Genomic DNA, 26,509 nt, shown 5'->3' with positions numbered 1-26,509 from the left:
CTAAAACCCCTCCGTGAGACTCCCAGGATCTAAGGGTTCCCTGAGCGGTCCCCTCACTGAGACCCGGTGGGACCCTCCCGTTCCTGCCGGCGCTTCGGTGGGGCTAGGGGAGGCCGTGCCGTGTCCTCCCAGGACCTTTTTCTCACCCCCCTCCTTCCTCCTGGGCCCTGCCTCCTGGGGCCCAGCAGGCAGGGGGAGGCAACTGAGGCTGCACAAGAGGACACAGGCCAACCTGTTCTAGCCCAGGAGACAGAGGGCGCCTCTGTCCACTCCTGGCCCCGTGTCTGTGAAGGGGTGGAGCCGGGGGGGGGGGGGTGACGGGGGCAGGACCTCAGACAGGTCTCCCCACACAGCTCCCTTAGCCACACTTGCAGACTCTTCTGTCTGTTCAGAACCCGCTCCCACCTCAGGTCCAGGCTGACAGTGAGTATCCTGCGTCATCCGGGCTAGGTCTCTGCTGTGGCCAGCTTGGGGGAAAGGGGACTTCAGCGGGCCTCCGAAAGCCTGGGGACAATCGCACTGTGCTGGCCTGAGGGGCTGGGAGGAGTTCAAGTGACAGCAGCTGAGGATTTGGGGTAGACAAGGTGTGGACAGTAGTGCAGGGAAGCCAACGAAGGTCGGACCTCTCGGAGGCAGGTCCATGCTATTCCTCCGAGAATGAAGAAGCCAGTGGGGAGCCCAGCCACCAAGCTCCCAGGACATGAGGCCCACCTACCACAGAGCCCTCAGAATGGCCTCCCAAGGCTCCCTCCATCTCCCAGGTGCTGGGGAAGGGAGCCAGCTCCCACCTTGCTTCCAGTTGGGTAAGAATAAGAAAGCAAAGGGAACTATTGCTTCTGTCCCCACCCCCACCGCCCAGCCTTGCCAAGTGCTCAGGTCCCCAGGAAGTCTGGGGGTGGCAGAGCATGGACCCTGTGAGATGAAGAGGGGGGGCATTAGGGTACTACACCCACTCCCAACACTCCTTTCACATGGCCTTCCCTTCTCCTCCTCCTTTCTTGGCCCAGACTTCCAGACTCCTCTCTCCTTCAAGTCTCCCCCTGTGTTTTCCTGTCTGCCCCTCCCTGCCAGAGTCCTCTCCTAGCCCCTACAGAAAATCCCAGGCTGCTCAAGGGCTCCAGGCAAGCCCTAAGTGCTCCTCCTGGATGGGGCCAGTAACTGAGCCACCAACAGCCCTCCCCCACAAGCACCCTTATCCCCTCCATCAGTCCAGGCTTGGATTCCATCTCCCCCATGTCTCTGTGACAACTCCTTCTCTTGTCCAGAGTTCAGGTGACACTCACAAGGTTCCCATTGTAAAGGGGGAATGTCATCCGATCAGGGCCCATTGTTCAGCCCCCCAGGCCTGGGGAAGGACAAGGACACCTGATCTGAGACACCGGAGCTGCCCCCTGAGGCTGCGGAGGGGATGATCATCCCGAGGCCAAAAGAAAGAGGCCCGCTGGCTTGGCTTGGCTTGGCAGTCCCCCGCCTCAGTACCCGCCCCCCATTTTCCTCTCTTCTCTCCAGCCCCTTCAGAGGACATCCTCAGCCTTTTCTCTCCCCCAGCGTATATCAGACCGGTTTTCCCACTGCCATTGTCCTCACATCATCCAGGCTGGGCCTAGACAGGGGAGAGGGCCGCGGGAGGGACAAGGCCCCAGAGGTCTCCCCTCCCCCTCGCTGGGAGCCCTGGCTCTGAGGAAGGGCTTGGTCATTCCTCTCTCCCTTCTTACCATCACCGGATGGAAGGCCTGACACCGCAGAGAAGTAAGAGGTATCCTCCCCAGGGAAGCTGAAGTGACCTGTTCAGAGAGCAGAGTGAAGGACCCAAGGAAGCCCGGTCTGGCCTGCTGACAGGAAGCCCAGAGGCAGGCCTCTCCCCCTCCCCATAAAGTCTGGGGCTGGGCCCTCTGGCTGCCACTCTCTCCATCGGACTCCTTGCTGGAGGGAGACCATAGAATCAAGGCCTTAGAGGAGAACACAGCCCACTGCCCCCAGCCACAGAACTCAGCTGTGCTAGGAGGGCAAGGCAGGGTAAAAATAGAGCACGGCAGTGTCCTGTGACCGTCCCTGCCTGCCTGCCCCACTCTCCTTAGTGTCCACCCAGGCAGCAGGGAGCCTCTGCAGAGTCCACTGCCGGCCCCTCGAGCCAGCCTGCTCCAGCTGCTCTACCTCCAGGGCCCCAGTCCCTGACTCCCTCTGCTGGGATGTGGAATGAGGCACACAGAGAACAAGCTAAGATTTAGGCCTCCTTGGGTTCCCACATCATAAGGTCCCAGGGAGCGATAACTGCAGTGTGGCTCTGATCTCAGGGCGGTTTCAGGGAAGGGACCAAGACCAGCTCTGAGGGCTCCGCTCACCCCAACCCCAGATGCCCTAAGCTGGGTCCCCAACTTGCTTCCCTGCTGGGGACGGGGTAGGTGAGCTGCGAGATGGGCTCTGAGCTGGAGACAGCGATGGAAACGCTCATCAATGTGTTCCACGCGCACTCGGGCAAGGAGGGAGACAAGTACAAGCTGAGCAAGAAGGAGCTGAAAGAGCTGCTGCAGACGGAGCTCTCGGGCTTCCTGGATGTGAGCGCGCTGTGGGGGGCAGGGTGGGACGGGTGGGACGGACGCGGGGGGGGGGGGGGGGGGGGGGGCAGGGTGGACGGGCAAGGGCTGGAGGAACACCCGGGGCCCTCCCCAGCCCAGCTCTCTCCCGTCTTCCTCTTCTCCCAGACTTCTCGCCTGGGTTTTTCGGACTCCCCACTTCTCCTGGTTCAAGACAAAATACCCTAATTTGTTAATCACGTATGAAGTGCTAGAACCCATGCAGATGCATCATTAAAGAGGCCTCACGGTCTAGAAGGGGAAGACTGACCCATGAAAGAGGCCGCAGTCTCTGACCGGAAGCTCCCCGTGAAGCCTGGGGCCAGCCACTTAGGAACTACTCAGAGCTGTAACAATTGCCAGAAAGAACTTTGGGACAATACTAACGGGGCTGAAGGGGGCTTTTCCAAGAAGCGGGCACTTGAGCCATGGGTGTCCATGGGAATATTATTAGGATAAATGTAGACATTTTAGGAGGTGTCTGCATGAACAAACGCCTGGCAGAAAGGACGGGGAGCACGCTCAGTAGTTTTGACCAGAGCGAAGGATGTAGCAAAGCAGGTTGCAAATGCTGACAGGGGCCCTGTGGTGAAGAAGCCAGGAGAAAGCGTGCCAGCTTGGAGGTTCTATCCGGCCTGGGCTCCAGTTCTGACCCTCCCACCTTCCAGCTGTATGACTTGGGCGCATTATTCAACCACCAGCTGTTAATTTGGGAATAATGAACCCTACCTCATACTATTTGTGTCAGAATTAACAATTTTATAAGACAACCCCTGTAAAGCTTCTCTAGGCCCTCAAAATATGGTAACAGATGCTGGTAGTGCTCTGCTTTGTTAAGGGGTTTATTCTATAGGTAACAGGAGGCTGCAAATATTAGTTTTAAGGACAACAGTCCCATAATTACATGTAGTTCTGCCTCTTGCTCTTCCCAACCAGCCACCGCATCCCCCCCCCCCCCCCCCCCCCCCCGCCCTCCCGCCCCCCGCCCCTCCCCCCCCCCCCCCCCCCCCCCCCCCCCCCCCCCCCGCCCCTGATTCAGGACTATGCGTCTCCCTTTTCATCTCCTCCCTCTCAGGCCCAGAAAGATGCAGATGCGGTGGACAAGGTGATGAAAGAGCTAGACGAGAATGGAGACGGGGAGGTGGACTTCCAGGAGTACGTGGTGCTGGTGGCTGCCCTCACAGTGGCCTGCAACAACTTTTTCTGGGAGAACAGCTGAGCAGACAGCCCCAGTGAGCAGCGCCCTTCCCCTTCCCTGATTCCCCCGCACCCCACTTTTTCCTCCCTGCACTCCTACCCTTGCCCACCCTCCATCAAGGGTGCAAGAGTAGAGGGCCAAGCCTGCCGCTCAACTTTCATTAAAGGCTCTTCTCTAGTCAGCTGCTGTGTGTCTCCTTTGGGGTCTGGGAGTGAGTGAGAAAGTCAAGGTTCCTCAACCCTAATTCACCTTATCTGGGTAGCGATCTTATTCGGAGAGGTCAAGGGGACATTACATCTTTCTAGTTGAATCCTCAAAGGCCCAGGAAGGTAGGTGTTCAAAGTTCCAGCTGGAAAGAAAGAATTTCCCTTCGGTCTGCCAAGAATATTTACTGAGGACTTACCATGTGCTAGAGACATTGTGTAGGAACTGGGGCTGCAGCAGGGCACAGAACAAACACGACTTACTCTCACGTGGGTCAAGTCCAGTAAGAATGCCAGACCATTAAATACACACAGAGAGAAGCTAGGAAGCAAACGAAAGGATCGTGATGTACCTATATGCAGAAGGGCTGAAGATGTGTTCACTCACTCATCCCTCACACATCGGGGTGTGTTTATTGTGTACCCAGGCGTAAGAAAAATCCCGTGTAGGTCTGCGTCAAAACGCACATGGCCGGCAGACGGGGAGTGCATGGAAGGGAGACGCCGCCCTCCACAGGGATTTAACAATATTCAGGACGAGAAAAACACGCACAGGCATTGATACTAGTGACTGGTGTAGGGTCCGGCGACCTGGCCGGGAGAGCGCCCGCGTCCAGAACCCGGGCCCAGGGGCTCGGGAAGAGGCATCGAAGCAAGTCCCGCGTACGGAGCTGCAGATGGTCGTCCTCAGCCGCGGCGCGGCGCCGCGAGGAAAAACAAACCTCTTTCTGCCCCAAGATCAAAACGGTTCTCAGCTGCCCAGGCTATAACCGCGCTAGCGGCCCGAGCACCGGCTCCAGCAGGGAGCTCGCGCACTGCCCACGCCCCTCGGCCCCCGCCTCTGCTAAGGCCCCGCCTTCTCCCCAGGCTCCGCCCCAACCCCTCGCGCAGGCGTAGGACTCCTCTTCTGCCCCTACCGCGCCGTGCGCGGATCTGACGTCTGACGTAATTGCGTCGACGCCATTTTAGCCGGTCCCACTCGGTTCTGGGCGTGGCGGCCATTTTGTTTTGGGCAACGAGCGGGAGGAGTCGGAGGCGGCGGCAGTGGTGGCAGCGACGCAGGGCAGGAAAGGGCAGGCCGGGCGAGCAGGCAGACCGGCCGACCCGACAGCCGGCCGGCAGCAGCGAGCTAACCTAGCAGCCTAGCGCTTACACCTCTGACCAACCGCCCACCAAGTCAAGTCAGGTTCCGCCGGGCCCCGGCCCGCGCGCCGCAGCCGTGGTGGCAGCCCCGGGAGGCGCACTGGCGTCCGTTTCCTTCGGTGCGTTTCGGTGGCTCGGCGGGCCCGGGGGCGCGGAGCGGGGGTGGGGGGGGGGCCTCCCTCCGCCCGGGGCCGGCCCGCGTCCGGCGCCGGCCGGGCCCCCCCGCGGGGGGGGGGCCCACGGGGGGGGGGGGGGGGGGCGCTGAGAGGAAGCCCGCGTCGGGCTTCGTGCGGCCCGGTGTGCGGCCGCCGTGTGGGGCCTGCGGCGTCCGAGACGCCGGCCCGGGGGCACCTCCGGCGGCCGCCGCTGGCTGGGCCGGGTCGTGGACGCCTGCGGAGGCGGAGGGTCCTTGCCCTGACGGCGGCTTCTGCCTGTGTCCCCTGCAGATCCTCGGGATTTGAAGATGGCTGCTCAGTCGGCGCCGAAAGTTGTGCTAAAGAGCACCACCAAGATGTCTCTAAATGAGCGGTGAGGCAGCCAACAGCAGCTCAGCTCGTTCCTAAGAAAACATTCCTTACCTTGGCCCTGGGGTCCGGTGCTCAAACACCAGTTTTAAGCTAAATACCACCAGGAGGCTACAGACCTCTGTTCTTAGGGGCCTCTTACGTGGTGCACAGAGCGAATCGGGCGGTTGTTCCAAAACCCCTTGTCAGTAGGTGTTTGTGTCGCGCTGTCTGAAGCCCTTGCCTGGTGGGATGTGTTCGGAGACTCCTCAGCCCTCCCTCTCGTTCACGTGTTGTTCCATGGATACAGGGGTGCCGCGGCCGGGCGGCTTGTCCCCTGGCTGCGGTCGGCTTGCTGCCCCGTCCGAGGCCAGCAGCTGCGTCTGGCCTGTAAGAGGCAGGCAGCAAGCCGCGGATATGTCCGAAGGCCCTGGAGAGCCGTTCTTGGGCCTTGTAAGAGGCACTTGCTTTGCTCCATTTCTCTTCCTTTCAGTTCTGCTTTTAGTTTGTTTCTCTGTTCGGTCTTTCACAGTGAAGTGTCCTTCCTTTTCGTGCCATTGAACTTCTGACAGAAATGGCAGGCGCGTCTTCACAAGCTGTGAAGCGACGGAACTAATCTGATTTGTCCAAAGCAATCGCTTGGCATTAGGAAAAGTAACCATTGGAAAGTAAGAAAAGGTGCTTGAGAGCGGTTTCTGTCTCCGAGCACTCTGAGACCGTGGGTTTATTTCGTTGGGGTTGATGTTTTTGCCCTTCTGAAGCCTGTGTGCTGCTTACCTCAGGGCGTGAAGTACCGATTCTCCGTATTTGCCTGTCGCCAAGCGAGCGACTACGTCCGATAACGAGATGCGCTCCCATCATTCCTGTGGGTGGACTGTGCCTGCGCCCGGGGGGCGCGCTCGTCCTTTTCTGGTCGCCCTTACAGTGCACCCTCGGGTTCCCCCAAGGTTTTGGCTTTCTTGTTTGTCTTTGAAACTACCTTTGTCTTTTGTTGTCATCATATCTGCTTATTGCGTGTTTTTCGTACCTTCCACCTCTCTCAAAAGCCGTTACTTGAGCCCTTGTTACCACTTTTGATTGAATGTGCTGCACTTAGCTGCGTTTCTAAGTTTCTGATTCTTGCAAGTTTGTGGAAGCAGAGGAGTCTTAAACCCACTTCAGCCTTGATCTAAGTGTACCACTTTACTTAAAGTTCGTGGGATCTGGAGCTCCTGGTCTAGCAAGCCATGAAAATGCCAGTAAATGTTTTGTAATAAAGCTTTTATTTAAACATCCATTCTGTTCGACCTTGAAGCTTTACTAATATGCTGAAGAACAAACAGCCGATGCCAGTGAATATTCGGGCTTCGATGCAGCAACAACAGCAGCTAGCCAGTGCCAGAAACAGAAGACTGGCCCAGCAGATGGAGAATAGACCCTCTGTCCAGGCAGCATTAAAACTTAAGCAGGTGAGAGGACGGGTCCTGATGCTCCAGGAGCAGCTGGTGCTCTCTCTGTCAGGCAGTCCACTGAGGCTGTCAGGACGTGGAGGATGATTGCAAGTGGCTCAGGGCAAAAGCAGAAACTTCTCTGGAGGAAAGAGAAGTTCAGAGAATCCCCAGTTTGTCAGGTACCAATGAGTAACTTTTTGTTGTCTTTCTCTTGTAGGTAGTTTGCCATCAAGTGTGACCTGTTCTATGTTATCAATGAGTATTCATCTCTCTCTTTTTTTTTTTTTTTTCTTCCTGATCCTTTGCCCTTAAAGTAGATTCACTGGATTTTACCACAGAGAAATTTTGGTTTCTCTCTTAGATGACCTTCAGATAAATCCTTTACTTATTCCATGTTAAATGACTTACAAATGAGGGAAATAATTTTGTTCTTTCTCCCCTGGCACAGGAAGTCTGAATAGCCTAAGCCAAAAGATTTCTAGTGCTAAAATATAGAAATAGTAGGGTGATCTTCATCTCCACAGCACCTGAGTTTTGTCAGTAAAATAGAGGGAGAGCATGGAATATTGAATGTAAGAATTGGTGGGTTTTCTTTCAAACTTCCAGTAAGAGATAACCCTTATTCAGATCTGAAATAAAACCTGCTCTTTATTATTCATAGACTTTATATGCAAGTCCGGACAATGGCTGTGGAAGGATATGTCCAAGCTGTGGCTGGGCGTCTGGAGGGCGATGCCATGCAACTGTAAGGACTTGAACTGGTAGCGCTGCATGGCTCTGCATAAATTCAGCAGTTAAATATAACACCCTCCCACCCCACCCTGAACTGTTGGGCTCACTGACCAAAAATAAACAAGGCCTTCTGCTTCAGCTACCTTAAGCCTTGGAGTTCCTGTATTTGTCCCTGATTCAGGAAAGCAGTAAAAAGGGCCCCACTGTTTTCCAAGAGTAGCTATTATAAATTGCTAAAGATAAGTCTCTGACACATCATTCCAAAGGATCTTTCTAGAAGAAGCTTTAAATATAAGCTGGGCAAAAAGTAGCCTCTGGAGCAGGGCTATCTGATAGAACTTTCCACAGTAAAGGAAATACTGTATATCTGCTCTCCAAATACGGTAGCCACTAGCCAGGTGTGAGTGTTGAGCCCTCAGAATGTGGCTAGTATGATTGAGGAGCTTTTTAAATTTTATTAACTTGTAATTTAAATAGCCACATGTGGCTACCTTAGCATACAGTACAGCTCTGGAATGAAAACTAAGTGGCATAATAACATCTTGAAGCTTACCATCGCTGTTAGAGACTACGACTGATGGCCAGAAAGCGATAGGAAGGGAGAACTTCTAAGCACCGTGCATTATCTGCTGAGGCACGGATTTAGGGAGAAGGTACATACTCAGGATCATTGAACGGAAGGGATTTGTAGAACGATGTCCTGACCTCCTAATTGTGTGCTGTCAGGGGAGTGATACAACAGACTCTTACGGTTGGTTACGCTTGGGTGCATAATGTTCAGAGCCTGTCCCTCTGATTAGAAGCAGTTTATTAGCTTATGCTAGAAAGCTAATCATAATAATTCACAGCTTATGGTTGGTGGGGGGGGGGTCATTGGTAAGTCATTTACGGGTCAAGCCTGAGGATACACAGAATTTACTTTCACTCACCCTGACTGATGGCTTTATAGGAAAACAGGTTTGCTGGGGCCTCGATTGTGTTCAAGGCTGCACAGTCACCTTTTCCTTTGAAGGAAAGGAGATGTAGGTCTCTGAGGGACAGATTATTGAAAATCTCCATTAGTGGTGTGTCCTTATTCTCAAATATGGCTCTGAGTTTTGTGAGTATAGGTTACCTGTCTTAATTCTAATGCAAGGTAGCTTTCTCTCTGGAGAAGATACAAGTATTTTGAATTAAAGTTTACAGTACTGGCTTACTGGAGCTGTTTGCAAGGGAAGACATGGAATTAATAGTGATTTAAGAAATATAAGGAAAAGGAGGTTTGACTTTCTTGTGTTTACATCTTAAGGTAAAAAGTGGACCGTCTGGAGATAGATACTCAGAGGAAAAATGGAACACACTGGCCTCTGACTGAAAAATCTTGTTTTTAACTGACAAGAATTCAAATGAACTTATAATTTAAAATATTTCCCAGAGTGTGATGAACTTCCTATGGTGTTTGAGTAAGCCTTTGAAGACAGTGGTAGTCCTTGGGCAAGTATGAATCAAGTCGTATCGTTGTCAACCTGTGGTACAAAAACAGCAGAATCCAGGATTGGAAATGTGGAGTCCTTACTAAAACCTAAGTTCCAAGGACTGGTGTATGGCTTCTGCCAAACTAGTGAGGTAATTTGTGTTGGTGCCAATGTCACGGGACCATAATTGAGCTTTCGTCAAGGCTCTGGATCAGAATTCTTCCCTTACATGATGTCCTGAGGCAAAGGCTAGTTTCTCGTTCAGGGTCTTTGTGACATCTGCGGCAGGTTAATCCCCCTCCACATAGCCATCCTACTTGCTTTTTCTCTGCACTTTGGGTTGCTGAATCCTGCTGGAATGCTTTTTTGATCTCAATCCCCCAACACCTTTTCTTCCAGAAGAGCTTAAAGCAGCGCCTGGGTAAGAGTAACATCCAGGCACGGTTAGGCCGACCCATAGGGACCCTGGCCAGGGGAGCAATCGGAGGACGAGGCCTACCCATAATCCAGAGAGGCTTACCCCGAGGAGGACTCCGTGGGGGACGTGCCACCAGAACCCTGCTTAGGGGCGGGATGTCGCTCCGAGGTCAGTGCTGTGTACCTGATAATTATTGGGCCTACCCCTCCCTTTTCTCTTGGGCTGCTGTGGACACATTTGTTTTAACATCTTGAAGCCTGAATTTGTATTAATATAATTAATGACTTTTGAAATCACATATTTTTAATAGTGCTGCATGTTTTTTCTCGATACCATTCCCTTTCTGATAATGTGCAATGGTGAGAGGCTATGACCTGCGTAACGACAGGTAATTCATGTCATCTCCATTCCGTCTAAACACCCTGCTGCTGCTTGAATCAAAGCACATGCAAGTTTTAGAAATAAGTCAGATCTAAGAAATACTGGCTCCCTTGGCCTATATCTTAACTAACCATCTCTGTGCTAGTGAAACACTGTTAAATTTGGAAAAGAGAGGGCAGATTGACCCATAGCTGTGTGTTACATTTTGGGCACTGTTAACTGTTCCCTGTGTTGTTCTTGTCCCTTGTAAGAATGTATGGAGAGCAGGAATCCTATCATTCATTTTTAAATCTACCGTAATGCTAGGCACTTACCTGATTATTCAGTAGATATTTATTGTGTGTACTTACTAATTAACTCCCAGCTTCTTTCAAAAATGGGTTTGTGATCAGACTTGTTGAATCGATAGAATAAAGAGCAGTTTGATCTGTTCTCACTCGTGTACAGCTTGCCCCACCCAACCTAAAAATTAACTGAATTAACTCTCGTTTAACCTTCACCGCCTTCCTTTGGTTAGAGTCTGCTTTGTCTCTCTTGGATTTACCTGCATATACATTGTATGCCTCCTCTCCAAGGTCAAAACCTGCTCCGAGGTGGACGAGCCGTAGCTCCCCGAATGGGCTTAAGAAGAGGTGGTGTTCGAGGTCGTGGAGGTCCTGGGAGAGGGGGCCTAGGGCGTGGAGCTATGGGTCGTGGCGGAATCGGTGGTAGAGGTTAGTCAGCTACCAACTTCAGAGAATAGCTCCCCCTACTTCTCTCCCTTCAAAACTCAGAGCCGCCTTTTCTGCACAGCTTCAAGTCATAGGCAGGCTTGTTTGTTTGTCTTGTTTCGTTTTTTGAAACTGGCCTATTTTCTAAATCCACATGCTGGTAGTGCGAGAAGTCTGTCATGGGTTGTCCAAGAGCCAGTCAGGTACACATCAGAGCCAGGTTCTTTTCCAGGTTCTTGTCATTTAAATCGTATTGTTCAATGACAGGATGGTCAGTTGGAGGTTTGAGGTTTTACCTTTCTGTGTCCCTGCCCCACCACCACACACCCCGTCCTTATCTCAAAACCCCATTTTGAGTCTAAAAATAAAGAAGGGGCGCCTGGGTGGCTCAGTTGGTTGGACGACTGCCTTCAGCTCAGGTCATGATCCTGGAGTCCCGGGATCGAGTCCCGCATCGGGCTCCCAGCTCCATGGGGAGTCTGCTTCTCTCTCTGACCTTCTCCTCGTTAATGCTCTCTCTCACTGTCTCTCTCTCAAGTAAATAAATAAAATCTTTAAAAAAAAAATAATTAAAAATAAAAATAAAGAAGAGGAAGATGTATAGAAATGAAGCTGAGCTGGATATTGACTTTGAAGCCAAGTTAAAGTCAAGGTAAAGTTTGCACCTACAGGAAATCAGAGAGGGCTTTTTTTTTTTTTTAAGGATTTTATTTATTTGACAGAGACAGCAAGAGAGGGAACACAAGTAGGGGGAGCAGGAGAGAGACGCACGCAGGCTCCCCACTGAGCGGAGAGCCCGATGTGGGGCTCTGTCCCAGCACCCTGAGCCATCCAGGCACCCTTTTTTTTTTTTTTTTTTTTTTAAAATCAAGGTAGAAAGCAAGAAGATACCATGTTAATTAACTGACTGACTCTTGTTGATCATGTTACCTTTGAGGCTTAGTGATACTTGTCTTGTGACCTCATGACCCAGATGGAAAAGAATTTCATGGTGTTGCTATCATTAATCCAAATCTTGTGGGGGTTTTTCTGATTTTAGAGCTTACTGGAAAACTCTCAGCAACACCTATGCAGGCGGGGGAAGAAAATCTGTTCCTGTAGCCCCTGTGTATATCTGCTTTGGTCCTTTTTATATTGTGTGGTGGATCTTCCATAATTTATGACCTTGAAATTATCAAAGGATAATAACTGTTAAGAAAGGAAATTTAATAGCCAAGGACTTGTTTTCTTCTCTCCCATTACTCATTGTTGGCTTAATGAGTAAAGAACAAGCTAGTTTGGGTTTCAGGATGAAATAGCACATTTCCAAATTATGTTGACCTCATTTCTGAGAGCACATCACAGGGCTGGGGGAGTCCAAAGTAGCTTTTCAGAAAGCTGCCTGTGTTTTCTTAAGTGCATTAAAACTACCTCTCAGATAACCATAATTATAAGGTGGCTGGAATCTGAGATAGAATTGGCTGGAACTCTAAATACATTGCCCGTCTTCTCACTTTGTTCCTCTATCAGAATAACTCCTCAGTCTCCCGACATGGGATCAGCTCATTAGGTTTAATAAGTTTGAGGAGAGATGAGCTAATTTTCCAGAAAGATCTTTAGTAAGGCTTACTTTAAAAACTCTCTAGCCCTACACACCCCTGTTTCTCTGTGCCCTTGTTACTTATTGTCTTACTTAGTGGGGTGACCTATAATGTATTTTAATTATAAACTTACATGGGTCTCAAACCTGAGATTTTTTTTTTTTTTAAGGAGAGGTTGAGGTTCTTTAGTCAGTTGAGGTTGAGGTTCTTTAGTCAGTTATTTTCTCTTTGTCAGAATAAAGTCTTTAAATAGCGTTTAGAGATGAGCATGTAAACAGGGATTCATTATGTGTGCTTTCCATGTGTTGCTTTCTACCCAATGTGTTTCCTGTTTTTCCAGATTGCTCTCTGCCCTGCCCTTTCAGTCTTTCTCAGCTAGACCCCGCTGCTCTGAGGGGCATTTGCCATAACACCCATTAAACCTACTTGTAACTGTTTCCTTTTTTTCCCCTTGGGCCAGGTCGGGGGATGATAGGTCGGGGAAGAGGGGGCTTTGGAGGTCGAGGCCGAGGCCGTGGACGAGGGAGAGGTGCCCTCACTCGCCCTGTACTGACCAAGGAGCAGCTGGACAACCAGTTGGATGCGTACATGTCGAAAACAAAAGGACACCTGGATGCCGAGTTGGATGCCTACATGGCACAAACAGATCCAGAAACTAATGATTGAAACCTGCCCGCCCTCCTGTGAGAGACTCTTGTTCAAAAGTCACCACATCTGTAAATACCCTTGAGATAACAGACGGAGAAGAAGCCTGAACGATGCTGGAAGGACCTATCACGATAGGCCATGGACTTAACTTGCCACCAGTTTGTGCATTTAGTGTGTTCCTTTTACTTTTTTGATACTGTGTTGTATGAAACCCCGTTTTCCTCTGACGCGGGTTTTGTTTTGTTGTGTTTGGGGTTTTTACCCCCATCGCTCTGACTTCTCTTTGAACACGAATGTGGCGGACTCGTGGCTAGAACACCCTCTTCTCATCTCTGTGTCCGCGTGAAAAAAGTCCCAGAAAGAGCCCATCAGTGTTCCTTCCTGATGGCCTAGGTTCTGTTCTATGTGACCTTTAATAGCCTCTTAGAAGTGTTTAGAAAACGTGCAGCTCAGAAATGAATTCTGCCGCACTAATACATCAGTGTAGTAAATTAGGGACACTGACATAGCCACAGGGCCACATAACAGGTTATACATGGTAACACCTGATTTGATTAAAGTCACTTCTGTGTACATTGACACCACACAACAAGTGTGCTGGGCTGGGTGTGTGCACTTCCTACGCTGAAATGAGGCATGTAAACTTTGCTCTTGGCTTTGAATCATGTCCTAAGCTACTGTTAGGATGGCTTACACCTGCAATAGAGAGGAAATGGCCATTCGGTTTGGCAGATGCCTCGGAGAAAGGGATAGAATGGTCAGGTACCTTCTAGGAGTCCAAAGATTGCGTGCTAGAATGCTATTGTCCTTGTGTTGATTATCCCAAACCAGTCCTGGGCTTCTCCATTCATTGGCTTTGTTTGGCCCTGTCTTTATTTCCCCTTTGAAGTTACAAGTTCAACCATATTCTGTCACCTGTTCAGTTTTCAGTGGAATCTTGTATTTCTGGTTCATCATAACAAGAAATTGTTCTCAAATCTAGTCAGGACTTTTTTTTTTGTTGTTGGGCTCCTTGAAATGCTCTGGTCCCTATGACAATATCATGACCTACCTCTTGTGGAATTCAGAGTCCTTAAATTCATAGATATATTAAAATCAAGGGGGGGGGTTGCAGGTAGAGTTAGGACTTTGAGCCAGGAAGCAAAGAATTTGCCTTCTGAGTGACTGGCAGGAAGGTGATTAACCCCATATGAGAATGTTCTGGCCTGTTTGGGCCATAGGAAGCTCCCGCGTAATGATCTTTGGCACTATTCTGGACCCTGGCACCAGTGTCTCTCTTCCCCTGTTCTGTGGGAAAGAACCTAACCACCTGCCAAACCAGTTGCCAGTGAGATACACAGTTCCCTAAACTGTTGGGAGGTGTGTGTGTGGCACGCTGAGAAGGAAATTTTGGTCGAGACAGCCTGGACCTGAGTCCTATGTGTATGACTTGGGCTTCTTAGCCTCTGGGTTGTGAGGCAAGTGGTTTGGTCCTATGGAAGAGAGAGATTGGGAAGACCAGGTAGTGGTAGAGATAGAACGATACTTTAAAAAATCGACTGGATCTGGTTTCCAAGTGTGTTCCCCTCTTTTCTGTTTATTAAAAATGGACTGTGAGGCTTGAGGTCTTCAGGTCAGGTGGGTGTTCATACGTGATTGGAAGGGGCGGAAAGTGTTTATTTGGGCAAGGCAAGTTGTGAGGATCGTCCCTTAGGTAGACCCAGACTCTGGTCCACGACTTGTGAGAGAGTTGGCTGCTTCGCAGTGGACAGGCTACCACTGCAAACAATCTCCACTGGTTATATCAGGCACTTCCCAGGACACCTTTGGGAAGGACGGGGAACTGCGGGTTGAGTAGGTCCCTTACCCTCTTGACACAACTTTGGGTGACCCATCTCTTGGGGTTATTACACAGTCCTCGTAGTAGGTTCATGCCTGCAAATAGGACAATTTATTTTAGAGCGAGCACAAGGCAGGGGGAGGAGAATCCAAGCAAACCCCTCTGATCACAGAGCACCAGACTCCACTCCAGGACCTGAGCTGAAACAGACGCTTAAACTGAGCCACCCAAGTGCCCTGATCTGGTGGCTTTGAACCACTTACCACCCCCCACCATCACCCCCACCTGCCTTCAGTGCACTGAGATCCTCTTAAGAAAAAGATTCATAGGGACGCCTGGGTGGCTCAGTGGGTTAAGCCTCTGCCTTCGGCTCAGGTCATGATCCCAGCGTCCTGGGATCAAGTCCCACATCGGGCTCCTTGCTCGGCAGGGAGCCTGCTTCTCCCTCTCCCTCTACCTCTGCCTGCCTCTTTGTCTGCCTGTGCTCGCTCGCTCTCTCTCCCTCTGTCTCTGACAAATAAAATCTTTAAAAGACAAACTTGTAGAAGGTTTTGAGGCATATGTGAGGAAGAGGGAACATGGTGAAGGGGAGGGGTCGCAGTGCCCCCCACACCTGTCTGCCCATGTTCCCCCTTCTCTTACTTGCAGATAGCCCCCCCATTTGACTGTGTCAGGGTGAGAGCAGAATGAGGGAGTTGGGAAGTGGGAGAGCAGGGCGCTGGAATGGGGGCACTGGGCCTCCCTGCACTGCCTTCCCGGTCATTGATGGAATTCACTTGGGAGGTTCATTTCCGGGCAGTCCTGAATGTTTCCATCCCCTGAGCCCGAAAAGAGAAGGGTTGGGGGCGCTCTGCTGAGTGTGGTTTAGTTGCTCCCTTGTAGGTCAGCCTCTTCTATCCCAGACTGCCCCTTCCCAGGGTGCTTCCAGCCCCAGCATCCTGCTGACTCCAGGCTCCTCTTGCCCACAGGTGGCCGTTGGGAGGACTTGCCCCATGTCCCCTACACCCATCTCTTGCCGTGGAGTGAGCTAAGACCAAGTTGGGGCTGCCGTTTCCAGCATCTGCGTGAACCCTCGCTGTGAACCCTGAGGTGGGCAGGGCAGGGGAGCTCCACTAGATCCATCCTGCCTCCCGAAGAAGTGCATTCCCAGTATTGGGCACAAGGAGCTCCAAACCAGCCTCAGGTTCTCCAGGCCCTCCTGCTGCTCACGGCCGATCTCCGCATCTCCTGAGTCCTTTGTCCGGCCTATGCCCGTGTCTTCCATCTTCACTCCCAGCTGAGTGCCCAGAGTAGAGCGGGGCATGGAGGTTGATCCCTGTTCCCGGGTCAGCCTTTCATTCAGCCACCATCTGCCGAGGGCCTGCTGTGCAGACACTGACAAGGTGCGGTTTGTTAGGATCCCTAGGGCCCCGGCTGTCCCAGTAGTGAGCACGAGCTCAGTAGTGATCTCAGGGTTGTGAGTTCAAGCCCCACTTTGGGTGTAGAAATTATTTTTTTTAAGATTTTTTATTCATTTGACATCACAAGTAGGGAGAGGGTCAGGCAGATAGAGGTTCAGGAAGCTGGCTCCCCACTGAGCAGAGAGCCTGATGCGGGCTCGAGACCAGGACCCTGAGATCAGGACCTGAGCAGAAGGCAGAGGCTCAAACCACTGAGCCATCCAATCAATCCTAGAAAGTTCTTAAACAAAAATTTTAAAAAGATTTTATTTGAGGGCGCCTGGGTGGCTCAGTGGGTTAGGCCGCCGCCTTCAGCTCAGGTCCTGATCTCAGGGTCCTGGGATCGAGGCCCGCATCGGGCTCTCTGCTCAGCAGGGAGCCTGCCCCCCCCCCTTCTCTGCCTGCCTCTCCATCTACTTGTGATCTCTCCCTGTCAAATGAATAAATACAATCTTTTAAAAAATTAAAATAAAAATAATAAAAATTTTTTTAAAAAAAGGTTTTATTTGAGAGAGAGCATGAGAGAGAGAGAGCACACAAGCAGGGTGGGGGTGTGCAGGAGGAGAGGGAAAAGCAGATTCCCTGCTGAGCAGTAATCCCAATGCAGGACTAGAGCCCAATGTAAGACTTGATCCCAGAACCCTGGGATCATGACCTGGGTTTAAAAAAAAAAAAAAAAAAAAAAAATCTAAAAGGAGCTCTTGGCACTGCGGAGAAGAGATTGGTGAGCTAGAACTTGAAAGTTAAGGGACAGTTTGGGGTGCCTGGGTGGCTCAGTGGGTTAAGCATCTTTTTCTTTTTCCGAGTACCAGTTACCTTTTATTGGACGTTAATTCTGAATTAGGATATGAAAGGATTCAAGGGTGCCAAGCAAAGGTCATGGTCAGGAATGCCGCGCGTGTGCCTCCACACTGGGCCCTCTGCAGTGGTACTTGCGGAGCTGCTCTGTTTGAGTTCCTTAAAACAACGAAAGTAGTTGAAGACCACATAAGCTGCCAGCACCATAGAAATCCCAGCGACGCCCCCTTTCTTCACATTGACATACTTGTTGTAATACCGGTAGTAACCTCTGAAATGCGCCAGCAATGCCCTTAGGGGTGAAATCCCGCATCAGTATCCAGCTGGGCAGCTCTCCTAGTTTCACATCCAAGAGCTTCTTCTCCTTCAGGGGTACGACCTACGCCATCTTGGAGTCCTGGGTGTCCCATCTTTTTTTTTTTTTTTTTTTTAAGATTTTCTTTATTTGACGGCACAAGTAGAGGGAAGTCATAGGCAGAGGCAAGGGGAGAAGCAGGCTTCCCGCTGAGCAGGGAGCCTGAAGAGGGGGTCAATCCCAGGATCCTGAGATCATGACCTGAGCCCAACACAGGCACCTAACCAACTGAGCCTCCCAGGCGCCCCAAGCTGCTGACTTTTGATCTCAGCTCAGGCCTTGATCAGGGTCATGAGTTCAAGCCCCACTTTGGGCTCCACACTGGAGCCTACTTAAAAAAAAGAAAAGTCAAGGGGAAGTTTGACGGAGAAAGGGGAAGAATCTCCCAAGAACAATACAAAGGTACAGAGGCCTAACTGTGCTGCATGCTGGGGAGCGTGTGTTCCATGGGCCTCCAAGCCAGCGTGGGAGACACGGCTGACGAGATCAGGTAGCCCAGAGCCTGTCGCCAGAGAGCCTGGGCTTCATGCTTCAGGCGCTGGGGAGTCACTGCGGATTTTCAAGGGAGCCCGTTGGAAGGTCTACACAGCTGCCGGTGGGAGGCCCAGACGGGCTGGCGGGAGTCGGATTGCCGGAGGGGCCGTGAACCTGGGCCAGTGCAGGGTGGCTGCAGAGAAGGCCACACCCTCAGCGGTTTCCACACGGCCATCTGGGTGTCTGTCAGACGTGAGAAAGCAGACGGGGTGGCCTCAATGAGCTGCCAGAGGCAGCCCAGCATGTGTAGCTCCCTGTTCCCGGGACGCCCCCATGACAGCTGATCTGGAACAATCCAGTCCAGCCTCCACCATAGCCTCCTCCTCCCCACGGTGCCAGACCTTTCCTCCCCTGTGACTGAGCCTCCCCAGGTGTTCCCATCTCCAGCCTCTTAATAGGAATCTCCACACCTCCAGGATCCTGATGTTCTACTTCCCGTTTTCACATGGTCATGACAGTAGGAGAGAGGTTCAGGTGCCAGCTGGCTACCCTTTACTGCTGCCAGGGTGGGCTTTCCGCCTGTTGCACTATAGGCTGACTAGGGAGGGCCCTGACTGAGCACATGGCCCAGGGGTAAAGGACAGCAGGAGAGGGGGACAGCTCTGGGGCCGGTGATGGTGACAGCCGTCCTCAGTCACGGTCCTCTTACAGTGCAGGTCAGGCAGGCCGCAGACCTGGGGTACATAAGGCCCCGGGAAACCTGTTTTAGAAGATTCATTTGGTTCTCTATTGAGCTTCGTTTATTAGATTTCTTTATCCTTTAGTGTAAGGTGACTATTTGCTTAAGATTTAAACATATCTATGGTGTGATCTTGGGGTTTATAGTAAGAAATATTTAAGGCGCCTGTATAGCTTAGCTGGTTAGGCACCTGCCTTCGGCTCAGGTTGTGATCCCATCGGGCTCCCTGCTCTGCGGGGAGCCTGCTTCTTTCTCTTCCTTTCCCTTTGCCTCTCTCTCTCTCTCTGAAATAAGTAAAATCAAGAAAGGGAAAAGAGGGAAGGAAGGAAGGAAGGAAGGAATGGATGGATGGGGAAAGGAAGACGCATCTGGTCTTCTCCTGGCACAGAACTCCTAAAACCTGGAAAATCCTTGTGATGAGAGCGATAAAGGGCCTATTGTTCTGTTAAATTTGACTTTCCAAAAGCCCCAAGTTAGCCTTAAGTGGGAGGCTGATCTCCGGGGAACCAGCCCTGTGCCCATCCACGCCCCAGCGTCCAGGAGAGGGACTGGAGGTCCCAGCCCCAGTGGCCATGGAAGCCATTACGCCTGGGTAATGAAGGACGGGGTTCAGGGAGCCTCAGGATTGGTGAGCGCATGGGGAATCGGGGTGGGGGACTGGGGCACCCAGAGGGCCGGATGCTCTCCGCTCCTCCCCACACGTACCCACCCTCTGCGTCTCTCCACCTGCTCCTCCTGAGTTCTGTCCTTTCCCAATAAACCAGCATCTAGTAAGGAAAATGCTTCTCTGCCATCCGAGAGTCGGTGTAGCCAATCCCCTGCACCCACGGAGGGGGTGGTGGGACCCTCCGGTCTGCACCCGGTCCGCCAGAGGCGCGGGGGACCAGCTGGGCTTGCAGCTGCTCTCTGAAGGTGGGGAGGCGGTCCTGTGGGACTGAACGCGTCATCTGTGCCATCTGACGCCATCTGCAGGGAGGTGGAGCCGGAGTGGAGTTGAATTCTCAGTGATGGGAGGTGGAGCTGGAAAGCGATCTGCAAGTCTTGGGTAAAACTGAGGATGGGACAAAAGGCAGCAGACAAAGCTGAAGCTGACCCGGGAACCTCCCCGCCACGTGACTTGTGTGACCTTCCTCAGGCACTCTTGGCTGCCCTAAAGGAAAAACAGATAGTTACCTTTAGAGATCACAATCCTACAAGACCTGAGCCTCCCTCAGAAAGGAAGAAGCTTTCTTACCAGTAGCCTAACTTCCAGAGACTCATAACTCCGTTTCCTGAAGCCCTAACATCACCCTCCCCTCCATAAAATTGAGGGATACTGAGGCAGAAGGAACTGTAAATCAAATTGAGTATCTTTTAAACCCACAGTCCATTGATAAGGGTGTGTGATAAGAGGAATGTAACTTTAGTCCAGGAAGCTCCCAACTATCTCATTGTTAGTGCCTTACAAGAGTGGAAATGACCTTAACTTGACGATATCAAGGCCTCTGGTATCCTGTGAGTCTTCTTTACTTTATGAAGGTTCTTTCTCTAAGCCTCCCTTTTCTTCTTACCTCTCCGCACCCCATAGTATATGATCAGCACCCCCTCACAGCCCCGGGGCAGCGGCTTTTTCTGCCCACGGGTCCTGTCCCCGTGCTTTAATAAGCCACCATTTTGCACCAAAGATGTCTCAAGAATTCTTTCTTGGTCATTGGCTCTGGACCTCACCCCACCGAACCTCACCTATATTCCAAAACCACATCAAAATGAGCTCTTCCAAAATGCCTAAAGCTTTATCCTTTGCACTTTAACCTGTTAAATTCTGCTTAAACCTGTTTTATGCCCAAACAGAGGCACTTGGGCCAAGTCACCAAACCAGGGCTTTATACGTAACGTAATTGCAGTTCCAACCTCCCCCCCCCCCCCCCCCCACAGACTCCTTACCGGGCGGGCCCGAGCCCCCTAGTCCCCACCAGCAAGGCAATCTGTCACAGGGCCCTCTCCATCCCCCCACACCCCAGGGGAAGGTGAGGTCACCTGCAGGCCAAGACCCTTCCGCCTCCCCCTGCCCCCTCAAGGGAAGGTGACCTTGCCCAGAGCAGTCCTTTCTTTTACCAAGAACTTGTTGCCCCGCCCTCCTTCCTACAAAACCCTTCCCCGCTGCAGGGCTGCTCAGGGCGCCCCTCTCCTTGCTCCGTGGTACTGTTCTTGGTTCATGAATTGCTTAATAAGATCTCCAGATTTACTCAGTTAAATTTTGTTTTTTAACAGGTTTTACAGAAACTCTGAAATCTGGTAACAGCGTGAAGGTCAGTGCTGGCTAAATTATTCATTCTTTAAATGTTTATCAAATTCCAGGCATCCTGGCACCAGGTGTTTGGGGAAAGAAAGCCCTCCTGCTTGCGCTCTGTAACACACACAGCAGTGGCCCTCCTGTTCTGGACTGTTCTATAGAGGCTGCAGGAGGTCATAAGAACGTCCCCATTCTCCGGGGCGCCGGGGTGGTTCAGTCAGTTAGCATCTGTCTTGCTCTGTCTTGGACTCAGGTCAGGATCCTGGGGTCTTGGGACCCAAGAATCTGTCTGGTTCTCTGCTCAGCGAGAAGTTCGCTTCTCAAACCTCTTTCTCCCTCTACCCCTCCCCCCTGCTCATGCTCTCCCTGCCTCTCTCTTCCTCTCTCTCTCAAATCTCTCTCAAATACATTAAAAACAACAACAACCCCAACTCTGCCCTCTATTCTGGGTCCCCTGAGCGGTGCTGAGGTGAACCCACCCCCCTCTTGCTGGTCCTAAGGAGGCGCCACAGGGAGTTGTCCTGGCTCAGGTGGCACAGCCCCACCGTGCCCTTTGACCTGCAGACTCGGTGTGCCCCCCCACACACCCAATGGGGAGCCTGGGTGGGGCAGGGGGCTGTCAAGGTTCTCAGAGGCCCTGCTGTAGCTGGGAAGAGGGGCCTGAGAGTTGGGTCCAGATAAGGGACAGGGATTCACTCATCCCGCCCCCTCCCTACCTTTCTGGAAGGTCAGAAGTTGGTTTAGGGAGCCCTGCAACACTTCAGTGGTGGAGCCGAAGGCAGCAGCCCTGGGCTGGGTGTGGAGAAGGCAGCAGCCCTGGGCTGGGTATGGAAAGGGCTAGAGCAGGCAGTGAGGCCTGGGATTCCAGCTTTTCCCCTGAAACTGATGCTTCTAGAGAGTTCGTGTCCCCGCATGCCCCACGGATGGGTTCCTGTAGTGAGTACGAACCTTTAATAAATAAAGTGTAATAAATAAATGAATAAGTAAATAATATATAGTAAGTGCAAACCCCTACTAAATGAAAAACAGGAACAAATTGCAAACTAACCACATAGCAAGTAAGCCTAGACCATATGCGTGTAGTGATAAGATTAGCGTGGAGTAAAAAGTTGTAAATATTTTTTTTTTAAAGATTTATTTATTTGACAGAGAGAAATCACAAGTAGACAGAGAGAGAGAGGGAAGCAGGCTCCCTGCTGAGCAGAGAGCCCGATGCGGGATTCGATCCCAGAACCCCGAGATCATGACCTGAGCCGAAGGCAGCGGCTTAATCCACTGAGCCACCCAGGCGCCCCAAAAGTTGTAAATATTTTTAACTATGCGAAATATCGTAGACCAAAACATGTTTTCAACATGTGTGTGTTTTTGATGTGCAAGCATGAGAAAAATAAGTGGTGTAATGTGTTTTTGAAGGAGACTTAGCACAGTATGGAAAGAGGCCTCGGGTTGGACTGAGGTGAAGCGAGTTCCCTGTCCGGAGGACACCGTCGCCGGGGCCACCGACGCCCCGACAGCTTCGTTGCCGACCACTCGCTGGCTCTCAGTCTCGACTTCTGCGGTGACCTCTCTGTCTAGATTGTGAGGCGACGTCTCCTTCTCCGTGACAATGTCAGCGGACCGTGACCGGACCACGATAGTGGTGCGGACCTCGTCCCAATAAAGATCAAGTGAGTTACATCACATCCATCTCTCTATCTCTTCTTTACACGTCGCGACCTCCTGGCAGGACGCAGGGGTTTTGCTCGCGTCAGTTCCCTGGTGAGACCTCGATCTGGTTTAGACTCCAGGACTCCATTTATCACAAAAGAGACAGAAGCTATGGGTGGTCCTGGCCTTGGCAGCCCTCCAGAGCAGGCCCGTATGAGAAGGTGGCAGAGGCCTGTCCTTTTATCTTTCTAGCTTTCCCCCATCTCTTCTCCCTTCTCGGGTTGCTACCTGTCTTCTCCCAGAAATGAAATTCCTTTAGAGGATGTGCTCACAGTTTGTTAAAGAGCAAAAATTCAACTGAGTAAATCTGGAGAGTTCATTGTTTTTTGTTTTTTTTTTTTTAAAGATTTTATTTATTTATTTGACAGAGAGAGATCACAAGTAGGCAGAGAGGCAGGCAGAGAGAGAGGAGGAAGCAGGCTCCCCGCTGAGCAGAGAGCCCCGATGCGGGGCTCGATCCCAGGACTCCAAGCTCATGACCTGAGCCACCCAGGAGCCCCATGGATATCTCATTGGTTTTATTAAGCAATTCACGAACCAAGAACCATACCACCTGTAAGCGCCTACTTAGCCAGAGCAAGCCATTCTATTGTTTATGCAATAAACTTAGGTTGACCCTGCCCCGTCCCCCAGAGGAACTTACTTAGAAACAAGTCTGGGAAACCAGTAAAATATGACTGACCAGCCCCTGATAACAGAGCCCATATACCAGGACATGTCAGGTCAGGGGGAGGTGACAGAGCCCAGAATACAAGGATGAGTCAAGCCAGGTGGAGACACCCCATCAGGAAAGCACCTCCCTAACCACCCAAGAATGTGGGCCCTGCCTTTTGGGCACCAATTCTGACCAGAGTGGTAGGCTAGTTCAAATAGCTACTGTGGGGGAACTGTAATTCAGTCGGCCGCCCGTGTGTGGCCAGGCTCAACCACATGACATGGTCTTTACTCTATAAAAGTTAGTCTGTGAGGCTGGGAGGGGTCGCCTCTTTGCAAGAGACGGCCCTGGCCGGTCAGTTTGATTCTCCACGCTTGGTGCGAAATAAAGCTTTGCTTGACCTTCGCTTTATATCAGTCTCGCTCCCTTGACCATGGACCCAACAGGACCGAGCAAGGAGAGGGGCGCCCTGAGCAGCCCTACAGCGGGGAAGGGTTTTGTAGGAAGGAGGGCGGGGCAACAAGTTCTTGGTAAAAGAAAGGACTGCTCTGGGCAAGGTCACCTTCCCTTGAGGGGGCAGGGGGAGGCAGAAGGGTCTTGGCCTGCAGGTGACCTCACCTTCCCCTGGGGTGTGGGGGGATGGAGAGGGCCCTGTGGCCTTGCTGGTGGGGACTAGATAATTCCTGACTCACCAGTTAAAACTCCGTTTGGGGGGGGGGGGGGGGGGGGGGGGGGGGGGGGGAGGGGAGGTTGGAACTGCAATTACGTTACGTATAAGGCCCAGGTCTTGGGGCGCCTGGGTGGCTCAGTTGTTAAGCTTCTGTCTTCAGCTTGGGTCCTGATCCCGGAGTCCTGAGATCAAGAACCTGTATTGGGCTCCCTGCTCAGCGGGAAGCCTAACTTCTCCCTCTCCCCCTGCTTGTGTTCCCTCTCTCACTGTGTCTCTCTCTGTCAAATAAATAAAATCTTAAAAATAAAAATAAAATAAAGCCCAGGTCTGGTGACTTAGCTTGATATAAGTGACCCCATCTTAAGCCCTTGGTATTCTTTTCAACAGACCCTTGCCTGGTCTCCCTTACATAGGTGTCTAAGAAACCGTGGCAAAATGGCTTCTAATGTCCCTTTCAGAATAAAATAAAATAATAAAATCTCTTTCAGGGCACCTGCGTGGCTCAGCTGGTGGAGCAGGAGACTCTTGATCTTGAGGTGGTGAGTTCAAGCCCCATGCTGGGGTAGAGATTACGTTAAAAAATAAATAGAGGCACCTGGGTGGCTCAGTCAATTAAAGGGTCTGCCTTTGGCTCAGGTCATCATCCCAGGGTCCCGAGATTGAGCCCTGCACTTGGCTCCCTGCTTGGCAAGGAGTCTACTTCTCTGTCTCCCTCTGCCCCTCCACATTCTCTCTCTCTCTCTCTCATTTGCTCTCTTTCTCAAATAAATAAAGTCTTTAAAAATAAATAAATTGGGGCGCCTGGATGGCTCAGTTGGTTAAGTGGCTGCCTTTGGCTCAAGTCATGATCCCAGGGTCCTGGACAAGCCCCACATCAGGCTCTCTGCTCATTGGAGAGCCTGCTTCCCCCTCTCCCTCTGCCTGCTGCTCTGCCTACTTGTGATATCTCTCTCTCTCTCTCTCTCTCTCTCTCTCTGTGTCAAATAAATAAATAAAATCTTTAAATAAAACAAAATAAAAATAAAAATAAATTAATTAATACAACAAAGTCCCTTTCAGCATTTGTAGTCTTTGAGCAGGTTATTATGTAATCTGATGTTACAGAGTGCAGATTAACCTGGGGGGTAGAGAGACTGCAGGCAAGATCAATCGAGGTGTTGTAGTGCCCTCAGGAGAGATCAGAGCTAACTGGAAGTGATAGGAAGAGTGGAAAGGAAAGCATACAAAGAGAGCAGGAGTGATTTTTCGCAGAGAACCAGCCTTTGAAGTAGGATTACCAGATAGATACTTATACTCCAAAATTATTTGTTGTTGGAATGTCTGGATGGCTCAGTTGGTTAGGTGTCTGACTCTTTAAAAAAAAAAAAAAAGATTTGATTTTACTTTACTTTATTAAGATTTCACTTGACAGAGAGAGACAGAGCACAAACAGGGGAGCAACAGAGGGAGAAGAAGGCTCCCCACTGAGCAACGAACCTGACACAGGGCTCGATCCCAGGACCCCCAAGATCATGACCAGAGCCAAAGGCAGCCACCCAAGTTCCCCTAAACATTTTTTTTTTTTTTTACTTGAGAGAGAGGGAGCACCAGCAGGGAGAAGAGAGAGAAGCAAGCTCCCTGCTTAGGGAGCCTGATGCAGGGCTTGATCTCAAGATCCTGGGATCATGACCAGAGCTAAAGGCAGATGCTTAACTAACTGAGGCACCCAGGCATCCCAGGCATCTGACTCTTGACATTGGCTTGGGTCATGAGCTCAGAGTTGTGAGATGGAGCCCATTATCAGGACCCATGCTCAGCAGGGAGTATGGGAATCTCTCTGCTCCCGTCTACTCTCTCGAAAATAAATAAATAAATAAATGAAACCTAAAAAAAAAAGGAAAGAAATTGTTTATCTGAAATTCAACTTTACCTAGTATTCCAGGTTTTTTTTTTTTTTATTGTTCCGTTTTACAAATTTTACAACCTTACTTCAAAAAGGTACCTGAAATGTGGCCACCTTGGGGGCATCATGTCTAGACACTGAGCCACTAACCTCCTTTCCCAACCCAGACCAGCCCTTGGTCTCTCTCCTGTACAGGCCTCAAGGACTTAGCCCTTATTCCTTCCTCTTCAACACTATCACCACTCTATCCTCTGGGCTTCGTCCTCGCTAGGCCGGTTCCAGTTACCTTAGCTACCCCCTTCCCGTTGCTGACTCCCATAATAAGCCTCCAGATTCTCAGAAGACTTTGAGCTCTAATTACTAGAGGGAAAGATACAGAGAAATAAACAAACAACAAAAAGCGTACAAAGCTTTAAAAGCTATCACACTTGGAGCCTTAGTTTCCTAGCTGTGGACCACCAGTCTCTCACAGTGATTTTTTTTTTTTATTTTTAAAAAAATTTTGGGGCGCCTGGATGGCTCAGTGGATTAAGCCTCTGCCTTCCGCTTAGGTCATGATCTCAGGGCCCTGGGATGGAGCCCCGCATCAGGCTCTCTGCTCAGCGGGGAGCCTCCTTCCTCCTCTCTCTTCGCTTCTCTGCCTACTTGTGATCTCTGTCAAATAAATAAATAAAATCTTTAAAAAAAATTTTTTTAATTTTTAAAATTTATTTGACAGAGAGCATG

The 26,509-nt window shown here is 51.0% G+C and overlaps 2 protein-coding genes and 1 pseudogene across 11 annotated transcripts; 2 read left to right on the top strand and 1 right to left on the bottom strand.

Annotated features, from left to right (window-relative positions):
* Positions 1-312: 312 nt before the first annotated feature.
* S100A1 (S100 calcium binding protein A1) lies at positions 313-3,952 on the top strand. Of its 2 annotated transcripts, none has more exons than XM_059413924.1 (3): positions 313-423; positions 2,403-2,555; positions 3,649-3,952. In XM_059413924.1, the coding sequence occupies exons 2-3, from the start codon at positions 2,415-2,417 to the stop codon at positions 3,790-3,792; spliced, it is 285 nt and encodes a 94-aa protein (XP_059269907.1). In that variant the 5' UTR covers positions 313-423; positions 2,403-2,414; the 3' UTR covers positions 3,793-3,952. The 2 variants fall into 2 exon arrangements, with proteins under 2 accessions (XP_059269907.1, XP_059269908.1); XM_059413925.1 differs by lacking the exon at positions 313-423 and adding an exon at positions 702-803.
* Positions 3,953-4,944: 992 nt separating this feature from the next.
* CHTOP (chromatin target of PRMT1) lies at positions 4,945-24,668 on the top strand. Of its 9 annotated transcripts, none has more exons than XR_009406739.1 (8): positions 4,945-5,236; positions 5,564-5,645; positions 6,915-7,068; positions 9,636-9,822; positions 15,761-16,174; positions 20,848-20,885; positions 22,283-22,536; positions 24,390-24,668. XR_009406739.1 is itself a non-coding variant. In XM_059413911.1 (6 exons), the coding sequence occupies exons 2-6, from the start codon at positions 5,581-5,583 to the stop codon at positions 12,989-12,991; spliced, it is 747 nt and encodes a 248-aa protein (XP_059269894.1). In that variant the 5' UTR covers positions 4,949-5,236; positions 5,564-5,580; the 3' UTR covers positions 12,992-13,954. The 9 variants fall into 9 exon arrangements, 7 of the variants coding, with proteins under 7 accessions (XP_059269898.1, XP_059269899.1, XP_059269894.1 ...); XR_009406740.1 differs by having other exon boundaries at positions 15,761-15,881; positions 24,390-24,412; XM_059413911.1 differs by lacking the exons at positions 15,761-16,174; positions 20,848-20,885; positions 22,283-22,536; positions 24,390-24,668 and adding exons at positions 10,611-10,748; positions 12,786-13,954 and having other exon boundaries at positions 4,949-5,236; positions 9,639-9,822.
* Positions 17,022-17,417, bottom strand: LOC132025961 (ATP synthase subunit f, mitochondrial-like; annotated as a pseudogene).
* Positions 24,669-26,509: the final 1,841 nt, after the last annotated feature.

This window comes from Mustela nigripes, chromosome 10, assembly GCF_022355385.1.
Source record: "Mustela nigripes isolate SB6536 chromosome 10, MUSNIG.SB6536, whole genome shotgun sequence".
NCBI lineage: Eukaryota > Metazoa > Chordata > Mammalia > Carnivora > Mustelidae > Mustela > Mustela nigripes.
Note: the sequence above shows the minus strand (reverse complement) of the source record. Positions and strands in the feature narration are given on the sequence as shown.